This window comes from Lytechinus pictus, unplaced genomic scaffold, assembly GCF_037042905.1.
Source record: "Lytechinus pictus isolate F3 Inbred unplaced genomic scaffold, Lp3.0 scaffold_20, whole genome shotgun sequence".
Lineage (NCBI taxonomy): Eukaryota > Metazoa > Echinodermata > Echinoidea > Temnopleuroida > Toxopneustidae > Lytechinus > Lytechinus pictus.
The window spans coordinates 11,748,971-11,761,618 of record NW_026974141.1 but is presented as its reverse complement, the minus strand read 5'-3'; the positions used below and the strand labels follow the sequence as shown (position 1 = coordinate 11,761,618).

The following is a 12,648-nucleotide window of genomic DNA, read 5'->3' as shown; positions in this document are numbered from 1 at the left end:
ACCTTCACAGTGTTCCACAGTGTTTTCACAGTGTGCAACACAATGTGATTCCACCTTCACAGTGTTCCACAGTGTTTTCACAGTGAGGAACACAGTGTAACACCACCTTCACAGTGTTCCACAGTGTTTTCACAGTGTGGAACACAAGTGCCATCACCCTCACACTGTTAAATTTCAGCATTTCAACAGTGTGAATCACAGAGTCGACCATGTGAACACTCATGTGTGAACCGTCAAACTGTCACGGTGTCCACAGTGTAAAAAACATCTCCACACTATTGAATTTAGGCCTTCCAGCAATGTGAATGATATTTTCACAAAGTCCACTATGCGAACACACTGTTATTGCATTGTATTGTGTTTATTTTCTGTCAATTAAAAATAATAATGATATATTTTCGATAACAAAGAATGATCAGTAAAAAGACGGATGGATATTGCTCTACTCAGCGTTAAAATATCAACGCTGTTTTACAGAGGGTCCCGAGAATTACACTGATGAGACAATGGCCCGTTTAACTTAGACCACGGTCTCACTCAGTGCTAAAATTATGGGGAGCCAAAATTTCACAAAATCTGTTTATATTGTATTTTTCCTGTTTACTTTTTTGTTTCCTTTGCTTTCATAATGAATAAAAAATACTTTAGTTATCATTCCCAGACAATTATGAACAATTTGAGTGTCAGTTTAGTTAATGAAGTGGGTTTGTGCTCCAATTGGCTCTCCATATTTAAACCACAACCTAAGACCAGGGTTTTAAACTCGAGTTCAGAATACGGACCCCTGTGTTCTTTCCAGCAAGGGATATTTTGTTTTTAATGGTTGATTTTTTTTAAAACTTTTTAATTAATTTATGTTATTTTTTGCAACATAATACATGCAAGATTTCACACACAAAAACGATATTGGGCAGCATTATTAGGTTTTTTATCAATTGTTTTTATTATTGATTTGCAATTACACCATGAGTGCATATATCTCACAATATTCTGCATTATATAACAAAACTATTACGAAAAACTACTTTATATCAACAGGCACGTCGGTTATGCGTATGAAAATGCGTAAAAGGCAGTTACTTAATTCATAGGCCCATATACTGAAGTCAGGTTTAAGTTAGACCGCAGTCTAACTCTGCTAGAATTATGGGGAGCCAAAAATTATGTTTGTATGTATATTTTTTATGTTAACTATTTTGTTTTATTTTGCTTTCATAGGTAGGAAAAACATTTCAGTTATCATACCCAGACAATTATGAACAATTTGGGTATCATGTGAGTTAATAAATTGATCGTGTTCTGTTAGGGATTTGTGCCCCAATTTGCTCTCCATAATTATACCACAATTTTAAACCAATGTTTAATTCAAACCCGGGGGGCGTTTCATAAAGCTGTTCGTAAGTTAAGAGCGACTTTAAGAACGACTGGTGAAACCTTCTTACGCGCTAAACAATCGTCAATTCAATATATAATTTACCACAAGAAAGGATCACCAGTCGTTCTTAAAGTCGCTCTTAACTTACGAACAGCTTTATGAAACACCCACCGGCAGTTACCATAGGAACAGTGCCTCTCAGCCAATCAAAATCATGGAAAGATGTCAGATCTGACAACTTGTCGGATGAAAATATTGATGAAACGCTCCCCTGAGTTCAGAATACGGGCCATTGTGTTTATTCGTGAGGGTGTGTGCACGTGTGCGCGCGGGGGGAAGGGGATGAGCATCTAGTTTCCTCTTATCTTCATGTGCATTTGATAAGATGTGATGTAGTGGCGTCATGCATCCACGCTGTTTGGAACTTTCACAATCGACACATACGAAAAGTTCAGCCATTGGACAGAAGAATATTAGGTCATTTATCCAATATTCATCAGTCTTTAAGCCCATCGACTGCATAAATTGATATCAGTAATGTCAGTGATCGACAGGACCAACGGCGTGCGACGTGAAGAGCGGTCCGGTGAAGCGCCCTCTAAACAGCTTTCCCAGAGAAGATCTGAATATTAGGTAATTTATCCAATATTCATCAGTCTTTAAGCCCATCGACTGCATAAATTGATATCAGTAATGTCAGTGATCGACAGGACCAACGGCATGCGACGTGAAGAGCGGTCCGGTGAAGCGCCCTCTAAACAGCTTTCCCAGAGAAGATCTGAATATTAGGTCATTTATCCAATATTCATCAGTCTTTAAGCCCATCGACTGCATAAATTGATATCAGTAATGTCAGTGATCGACAGGACCAACGGCATGCGACGTGAAGAGCGGTCCGGTGAAGCGCCCTCTAAACAGCTTTCCCAGAGAAGATCTGAATATTAGGTCATTTATCCAATATTCATCAGTCTTTAAGCCCATCGACTGCATAAATTGATATCAGTAATGTCAGTGATCGACAGGACCAACGGCATGCGACGTGAAGAGCGGTCCGGTGAAGCGCCCTCTAAACAGCTTTCCCAGAGAAGATCTGAACTGCGGATGCTTGGTTCCATAGATAAGGGGGTTAAGGCAACTGTTGAAGAGAAGAAAGGCCAACGCCAACGGCGTACCACCTGGTCCATACCCACCTAGGATACAAATACCGTAGGGAATCACACACAGGAGGAAACCAAGGACCACGTAGAAGGCATTCTTGGTGATCTTGTACTCAAGCGAGTTTCGACTGTTGTTTTTGGTGGCAGCGGTGGGATTGACCTAAAGTGTAAATATAGAAGAAGAGCTTATGTTTGCCTGTTTGAATTAACAAGTTAAAATAGCAAACTGATAGGCCAGATCGTCCTATGATTTTTGTCAAGGATGTGGCATCACTAACGTGCTGTTTTGGTGTAGACCTACAAAAGCCATAGGCGCATAATTCATGTTTCAGAAATGAACAAACGATATTCGTTATTTTATTCCCCTAAGTAGGCATTAAACCTGAACCTCAAATTTGAAAATAATACAATTGAAGTTTAATGGGAGAAGTTATTACTTTCATTAGAACTGGATTATTTGTTTCCTATCACACAGACTAAGTTTTTCACTGTTATTATTCTCCGCAATACCACAGAGAGCACGAACCTTATTATTTCCTGACGTAGAGAGCGTCTGTGCGGTCTCCTTGACAGAACTGGCTCCTGGTACTGCAGCATCGTTCGATCCTATCGGAGTCATGGACTGACTTGTCCCCGCAGTGTCGGCTGCCAATTTTCGCCCAAACGATGGAGGGACACTTTCTCTGGTTAATGAATTGGTCTTCCATGTGTTCTTGTTCCTTTCATGCTTGCGGATGAAGATGAAGATGCGGAAGTAGAAGAAGAGAACGAGGGCGAGTGGGAAACACGTCAAGAACGTTGCCTGCAGGTAGGTGTGGATTAGATTCTCCGAGCCTGTTACAAAAAAGCATTCAAGAAAAACTAGCAAGAATGCGACAGTTATCTCCGGCTACAAGGGCAAAATAGGGATCCGAAAAGGCAAAAGGTTACTTGGCGATAATGAATTTGAATTATTCATTTATTTAAGGTGGTGATCAAGGAGGGTGGTCTTATGGTATTTTTTTTATCCATGAAAACGTATTTGTTTTTAGCTTTTCTTCGTTGTAGGTTAATCTCTGAACTTTTTCTGAGGGGGGAGGAGAGGGGTTATAATTACGTTATTATTATATTAAAAGTAATATGTTTAGCACAGTATTGATCTTTCAGAGCTGGCGAGCAATCTAAAATAAATGAACAACAAAGGACTTTTGATTAGTCAACTTTGCTAAGAAGATCGACTCTATTCAGGAAGGTGTATGGGGTCTTGTTTTGTCATGGAATCTTTTGTATTATGAATATTTGTTATAATGCTCACCATCTTCGTTTTCTTCAATGTCTGAACAGGTGTGCGGTCCATCGGAATATCCTAGACGGGTGAAACCTCCAAGATAAGGCACCAGGATCACGCTCAGTGGGATAAACCATGTGACAAGCAGAAAAATCAACACGTGCGACTTTGAAAAGATCTGTAATGTCAGTATCACGATCAAAATAGTTACGAAGTAAAATTATTGACTGGCTAATTTGGCGGATGATTCACTTAATCACGTGCATTAAAAAAACCAAATAATCACGATACAAAATTATTGATTATCAGGAAATGGGCCCAGATTCCCAAAGCTCAATGTTCATTCCTCGTCAAAGTAACACATTAAAATGATAAGGGATGTGACTCGGTCCAAGCGAGCACTGGAAGTCTAAGGTGAAGTTTTATATCCCAAAGTAAACATTTTCTCTTTACAATCTGGCCTAGAGCAATATGAGAGATGATGTGACGAATGACACCTTTTGTAAATGAAAAAAAAAGATCGACGATTATATAATATTCATTTCGTTCTTCTTTCCTCCCTTTTTAAAGCTCTTGTTTTTCGTCAATTTCTCTCATATTTTAGAATGATCATTCGGGTGGAGCCACGTACCCTTTTGCTCCGCCCCCATGTAGGCCTACAATAAATTAGCCGACTCGCCCCCTTTCCATGGTGTGTCATTAAATCACCCCAGATATGCCCCAAATAATATAATATCAACAAATACACTGTTTTACAGTTAGAATAGATGAATCCCACTGCCCCCTCCCCAAATAATGTATCTTTTACCTTAATCCTTGTTGGTTTTGGGAAACCTATCTACCTGTTAAGAAGTTTTTATTTCATATAATTTTTTTTTGCATTTTGCATTAAAAAAAGCTTTCTCTCCCCCAAAAAGGAAATTTTAGAAAATACCTTTCGATATCTTGATGACGTCATCGTAATCAGGACCATGCGGTTGAATCCAATGATGGCCAAATGCCAAACACTGGATCCCGTGCAAACGAATGAGACGACGGCGACGAGAACGCAGGACGCGTCCGACAACGGCCAACCCGTGGTCGACACCACGCCGACAATCGTGAACGGGATCGTGAGACATGTCATCATGTCCGCCATCGCCAAGCTTGTCACATAAACATTGGTGATCGTGCGGAGTTTCGGGTAAATGACGACCACGCTGACGATGAGGAGGTTTCCGAAGAATCCAACAACGCCCACGAAGCCAAGCCAGCCGCTGAGGGCGATGCGGGGGATGATGTTTTCCGGGTCGACGGATTCGTTCGCGCTGTTGTTCACGCTGACGGTTGTTGCTACATTCATATTCTTGTTTGTTCTGTAAAAAGGAACAGGAGAAAAAAAGGCATTCGAGCGAATTTCAACTTTATTGACTATGATTGCAAGATAAGTCTTTGTCAAATCTTTATTTTTGTAGGTTCGTCTCATCAGATTTTTTACCATCAACCATTTCCCCTGTTTTTATATTTTAAAAACGAAATAGAAGACGGCTGTTATACCGTTTCATGGTCTTTGTTGGATTGTTATAAAATAAACTGTTGAATGTCCTTTGAAAATGCCTTTGTTTCAACAAGGGTGCCATAATCATGCAAATGCACGGTCAAAACACGACTTGCGCTTTGCCTTATACGGTATGTGTAACTGTTTATAGGCCTATATCGAATCTCGGCATTCACCAATTTGGATCATTACTCCGAATTATTACTGGAAATGTATAATTAGAAGCTTTTTGGCGAAGACCTGCAACTTTGCGATGCCGTTGCTATGGGTTGCTATGAAACTGTCATGGAAATTACCTTTAAGTATCCTTAGAAGGTGATATTGTAATTAGGATATAGCTGAAAAAAGTATGGCTGCTTATAATTGCCTCAAGTGTATGGCCTGAGTAATCTTGCTAGTATTAAAGCAAAACCATGGGGGGACTCCTGTGAGTGCTTCATGTAGATTTACAACGTGCAAAAGATCCCCTAACCATAAATTTCATAACTGTTTTTTTTTTTTCTGAGGGGGAACACTCTGATACTTATACTGATACGGGAAAACTGCCCCTTGATCTTTCCAGTGATTTTTTTAAAGATGAAAATATGGGAACATTAATGAAAGAAGAAAAAGAAAAGCATTGAAAAGATAATTTTGAGTTGTGGAAACTTTGATCATACGTACAACTTGAGATCTAATTAAACCGTGTGGGAGCTTACTATGAAAATTCCTGAACTATTTTTTTTTCATTCAGAATAGAAATTAAGCTACCTATATAGATCACCTTCCCCCATTAAACTACCCTGGATCCGCCCCTACTTTCACTCATAATTATTACTTCGGAGTGCAGTCAATACCCCCCTTTCACAGATTAAAAAAAAAGTTCTCTCTCTCTCTTTTACAATTTCTTAAATGTTGATCTCTCGTAGATATGAACACATCAGGACCCCGTAACACAAAGGCTGGCGATCAATCGCTAAATGAAATGGCCAATCAAGATCATCGTTGCATGCGCATTTTGCTCAGGAGACTGACTAGGAACCAATCAGAATTGTTATTTTCAAATTAACGATCATTCGCTAATCTTTGTGTACGGGGCCCCATGGGCGGAAATCCCAGGGGGACGCGTCCCCAACTCCCCTCTACCCAAAATAGTAGGGGGGCGCAATATCAAATGTCCCCCTACTATTTTTGGTCTTTCGTGACGGAAAGAAATACATCATTCAAAATCGAAATAAAACATGTATTTTGGTCGAAATGACATAACATTTGGGGTGATAACCTGTTTTGGGGTCAAATTTTCCAGCCCATGGTCCCCCTACCTTTAGGGAGAGATTTCCACCCTTGCGGGGCCCTGAGGTGGAACACTTTGAAACTTATTGAAAAGCCGATTGAAACGGAGAAATGGATTTGGAAATGAAGGATGGATGTCTTTTGATAAGCAATTAAAAGGTTGCGTTTTTTCGTTGAATAATGATTTTTACAAGGATAAATAATCAGTCTGGAATATAACATTCTTTTAGTAGAACTTGAGTAGACTGGTTAACAGTCTGATTTTTCAAGTCTCCCTCTCTCTATTATTTTTTTAAGTATCATAAATTTCTTTTAATAAAAAGTTAGTTAGCTTCACGAAAAGCACTTCATGTATTTTATTTTACTGATTTCTTTTTAAATTAACCATTGATATTAGAAATGAATTTATTAATATTTATGGGCATACTTGCAAGTAATAATCCCCCTGTCAAGAACACTTATCAAAATAAAAATACAAATGCAAAATTACTAAAAATGAAGAGAGAAATATTCCAATATACAGGTGATCATTTCGAAGAATAACATCTTGCTTCAACCAATTAGCCAAGCATGCGAGAAACGAATTACACGATCTCAAATATCAATTTGCACTTGAGAACTACTTAGACATTTTATTTCGTATATCATATCCTTCATTTTACACTTCATCGTATTGAGTTATTCCCAGGAGTGCAATTATGCATGCACGATATCAATGTATCGTGCTTAATATTGTCAGGCAATAATACCTCTTTCTTCGCCTAAAATCATAAGTGGTGATAATTATTATACGAATTGATATATTGCACTATTCCCAGAAAACGTGAAGTGATAATATTCCGCTATCGAAGTGTAAAAAACACAATTATAATAAATATGATTTTTTTTAACTTGGTAATAGTTTTCTGAAAAGGGGAGAATTCAGGAGAAAAAGAAGTTGGGGCGAGATAATATATATATATATATATATTTCTATATATGTTTGTGAAGAGTAGAGTAGAATCAAGGATGAAGAAAAGTACATGCATGTATACACTATGTTGTAAAGCTTTCGGAGATGAGAGATAGAAGACATGACACATTTACAAGTGATTTATTTTACATAGGCTATGTAGATTCGAATCAGTGATAGGTCAATACGCCATCACGTGACCATCATGCGCGGATCGCATTTGTTATATTCTAGGTTTTGACGTCACCTCAGTGAATATAACTGCGTTGTATTGTCAATAGCGGCGTTATATTCGCTAAGGCAACGTCACTCGCTGCTTGCAAGTTGCGTAATCAGGTAATTTATTTGATGTACGCGCTAGTGTTAATGCGTCGATTGCATGAAGAACGCGCTTGATGTATTTAAAGAAAAATCGATTATGACGTAGATGGATCAGAGCTGTAGCAAGAATTTCGGGTTGGAGCCAGATGATGAATGCAATCTCTGATGGCGAATCCACATAGACTATATAATATAACAGACATTGCCCGGTCTATCGTTTTAATAGATAACATTTCAACTCCCCTCCGAAGCTATATTTTTCCCTCGGGAGAAAATTTTCCATCAGCGCTGCGCGCTTCGGGCAAAATATAATCCCTTGGGAAAAATATAACTCAGTCGTGGAGAGGAAATGTTATATTCAAACTCTAGGTAGGCAATATCTGTATAATATATTATCACCTCTCTTTTGTTTACCGGGAAAGAGCTAAATGATCAAAGCGATTGGTACATATTATATTCACACGCCTCTCTCGTTTTCTCTCTCTCTCTCTCTATATATATATATATATATAAAACTTCGAGATTGGGTGGTCCTTTTCAGGACCAACATCTGCCCAAGAAAGATACATGGTGTACCGTGAAACCTACTACACTATATATATATATAGAGAGAGAGAGAGAGTATGTGTGAGGATGTGAGTATATGTGTATGTGTGAGAAACAAAGTCACGGGGGAGGGAGAGAGAGAGAGAGGAGTGGGGAAAGGGAGAAGAGAGATAGAAGACATGACACATTTACAAGTGATTTATATATTATTACCTCTCTTTCGTTTACTGGGAAAGAGCTAAATCTCCGCATCATTAAACCCAACGCACAATAAATTAATGATATGCCCTACCGAAGATTATAAAAATTGTAAAACCGTCATTTCGAAAATTTATTCCCATGAGGATGCCGATAGTGATCGTGACAGAAGAGGTGGTTTCAAACCGCCTCGATCACAAGAATCCCCGTTAAATTACGAGAACTTTTTTAGGCTGAAAAATACCCATTAATTATTCCTGCATTCACACCGCCCTGAAACATACCCTTCGGGATAAGTTCCTGAAGTTACGAGCATGCGCAGTATGGTCTGATAAGCAGCAAGGCGCGAAATTCAAAATCACTAGCCCAGCAGCAACCCATGCACGGCGCCGCACCCAACGACACGCTGGGCTAAAATTTCCCGTAATTTGCTTTCAGACCGCCAAAATACCCACGACCTTGGAAAAATCCCCGCGAAAGTTCTCGTAATTTCGCCAAGTACCTACTATTTATCGGGTATTTTCTTTCGGGGATATTACGCGTAGTTTGCTTTCAGACCGCCAAAATACCTGGTATTTTCTGATCGGGGTAAATTTCCCGATCAGAGAATACCTGGAACTGGCGAACTTCGAGGCGGTCTGAAACCACCTTATGTTTGGTTAATATTTGATATGGGGATGATGATTCAGCTCTCGTTTTATTTTGATAAAGTTACATTTTTGTGTGAGTCTGACCCAAAGGTCCGACCCCTTCCCGGTCAGCGCGGGGTATCCTAGAAAATGTCCATTAAAACTACCGTATATTCATTTTTTTTTTTTGGGGGGGGGGGTAATTTCAGCATTATTATTAAGTTACTTGTTTAGCATTTTTAATTGTATAAACTCGAAATTCTTAAAAGAGTCAATACTTTTTTGGGGGGTGGCTTGGTCGCTCAATTGAAATAGAGCACCGTCTCAAATGCAGCCCCTCAATTTTCTGGCCTTACTTTCCTTTAATAATAAAATCTATAGTGGATTTATGCTGATCTTCTTACAATATTATGTTAGTCAGGATTACAGGTTGTCGTGGGAGGGGGTCGAAAAGGAAGTTTTGATCTCGTCTTTAAATTGATTTCTTCAAAGAGGATAAGTGTGGAAAGTAACGGAAGAAGAATTGTTTAAAAAGGGAGCATTTAAAAAAAAGAGTGATGGGTCGCGAAAACCTTATATACTAGGGCCCGTATTCTGAAGTCAGGTTTAACTTAGACCATGGTCTAACTCTGTGCTAAATTTATGGGGAGCCAAAAGCTCAAGAATTCTCCTTATGATTTAAATTCATCTTTTTTTTTTGTTTCCCTTAGCTTTCATTATGAAGAAAATATTTCAGTTATCATTTCTGAGACAGATATAAATGATTTGAGTGTCATGAGAGTTGATAAATTGAACATGCAATTATATAAAGATTTGTGTACCAATTGGCTCTCCATAGTTAAACTACAACTTTAACATGTTTAAACCAGGGTTTTAAACCCGAGTTCACAATACGGGCCCGAGGGTTTTCTTTTCATTAAAACAATCAAACAATCTTTAAATTACTTTGCCCCTCCCCCTTCAAATACTCTGGATCTGCCCCTGATGCCGTTTTAGAAAGTAAACAGGAAGCGTTTCGTGAAAGGACTTGTCGGACGTTTTATCCGACAAGTCCTGTTTTATCCGACAGTTACCATAGTGAAGGTGCTTCTCAGCCAATCAAAATCTTGTAAAGATGTCGGATCTGACAACTTGTCGGACAAAAATTTTGATGAAACATTCCCTGGGGGGCGTTTCATGAAAGGACTTGTCGGACGTTTTATCCGACAAGTCCCATTTTATCCGACAGTTACCATAGGAACAGTGCCTCTCTGCCAATCAAAATCATGGAAAGATGTCAGATCTGACAACTTGTCGGATGAAAATATTGATGAAACGCTCCCCGGGTCTCTATGTAAATAATGAACGATCTTTGGTAGATATGAACATGGCCTTTACTGATGATTACCTGGGTCTCGCAACACAAAGGTTAGCGATTGATCGTACGCTTGATTTTTACGACTGATTGTACATTGTAGTCAATGCAATCATTCGTAGATAAAATTAAAATGTTCTACGATCGTTGCTAAGCTTTGTGTTACGGGCCCCTGGGCCCCGTCCTACAAAGACTTACGATTGATCCAATCAATCGTAACTCTATGGAACTCGATAAGTGTCATATTTTTTCTACGGGAAATCTGCAAAATGTACTTTGTAAACGAAGGAGAACACACCAAATTGATAAGAAATCAATTAATTTATGGATATACATTCATATCTAGAATTTTTTAAACAAACATGCATTTTATATGTCGACCGGCTTTCCATAGTTGCGATTGATTGGATCGATCACAACACTTTGTAAGACGGGGCCAAGGTGTTTCTAATTCTCCAGGTTTTCAGGAATTCACCCTTTCAGATTGAATACAGTGTCAAGTAGTTTTTTCACACGGTGAATCGTTCAAATCTAACTACGTATTGTTTTTCACACTGTGGACGCCTCTACTTTGAGTATTCCCAGTGTGTTTCTGTTTTATGGTAACTCCCGTAGGAACTTAGCCTATAATCTAGGAGAAAGCTGCAGTTATGCTGAACGCAAGCGATACGTCCGATGTGGCAAAGACTACGAAAAGTGTATGCTTGTGGATGCGAAGCATCAGAATTCGTAGTCTTTGCCACATCAGACGTATCGCTTGCGTTCAGCATAAAAGGAAAGACAATAACTTCAGCCTCCGCCTAGATTATAGGCTAGTAGGAACTCGGCAGGACAGCTTTCTGCTGGCATAACGCCATCTGGTATAACCAATCGCATGCGAGAAATTTTACGTCTAAGATAACCAGGCATAGAAGATGACCTTATATGAGACAGAGATTACTCTCGGGTCTTGAATATCGAAGTGGAGACAGTGGCAGAGCGGGGATTCGAACTCATATCCTCACGATTATGCGTCCAATGCTCTAACCACTAGACCATGCACACGACCGCCACCATCATCAAACCTAATCGCTCACGATGGCGGTCTCCTGCATTCCTCTAAATTATAATTTCGTTAAATGGACAATATGTTTGTTACTCAAGTTAATTACTTATGTTACGACCACAGGCACAGTATTGTTGATTTGTTATAAATTTTGTATGCTTATTGCCTCTGTATAAATTGTATATCTCTGAAGTGAATGCAGAAATGAATCGAAATCAAATCAACCATACCTGTCTGTGTTCATTTAACGGTCTATATTAAAATGTGAATCTATATACAAAATGCTTTAACTTTACCGTGCGAATATAATTTTTCACACTGTCACGCCCGTATATGTTCACAGTGTGTTCACACACATAGTAGACGGTGAGTTGAAAATATTCACATTGTTCAAATACGACAGTGTGAGGATTGTTTTTCATATCTGGGGCCCGTTGCAGAAAGAGTTGCAATCAATCACAACTCTAAAAATCCTGCGCAACTTGATTTTCAACCAATCAACAGCGCGCATTTGGGACTTGCGATTGATTTTTCCATAGAGTTACAACTGATTGGATCAATCGCAACTCTTTGCAAGACGATGCCCAGGAGGGCATTTTCAAGAGTTTTTGAGTTTGTTAATCATTCTAGATTGTAAAATAATAAAATTCAAGGATTTTTCAAGGATACATTTATGACGTTTAGACGGGCCAATAAGGATTTTATATTCTTGTTAGTGTCTACGTCCCTATTTTTTGTTTTGGGGGGGAGGCTCCCTTAATTGCTGAACTCCCTCGCAAAATTAAGTTACAAATTAAATTGTAAAATTGTGATGCAACCATGATTCATGGTCCGTGCAGACACATTCTGCCTCCTTCTTCAGCAAAACTATAACACGACACACAAAACAGTTAAGTGAAAAACATTGGTATATTTGAAAAACAATTTTTTTTTTTAAATAGATATTCCTGGAATTTAAAATTTGTATTTTAGGGTGATTAGTTTTGAAGAGAGGA

General features: G+C 38.8%; 1 protein-coding gene across 1 annotated transcript; it reads right to left on the bottom strand.

Moving 5' to 3' along the window:
- Positions 1 to 930: 930 nt before the first annotated feature.
- LOC129282876 (G-protein coupled receptor moody-like) lies at positions 931 to 5,149 on the bottom strand. The gene is made up of 4 exons (XM_054918734.2): positions 4,734 to 5,149; positions 3,827 to 3,977; positions 3,059 to 3,366; positions 931 to 2,692 (listed from the first exon to the last, which is right to left on the bottom strand). Exons 1-4 carry the CDS (start codon positions 5,139 to 5,141, stop codon positions 2,384 to 2,386), a joined length of 1,176 nt encoding a protein of 391 aa, XP_054774709.2. The 5' UTR covers positions 5,142 to 5,149; the 3' UTR covers positions 931 to 2,383.
- Between the last annotated feature and the right edge of the window lie 7,499 nt (positions 5,150 to 12,648).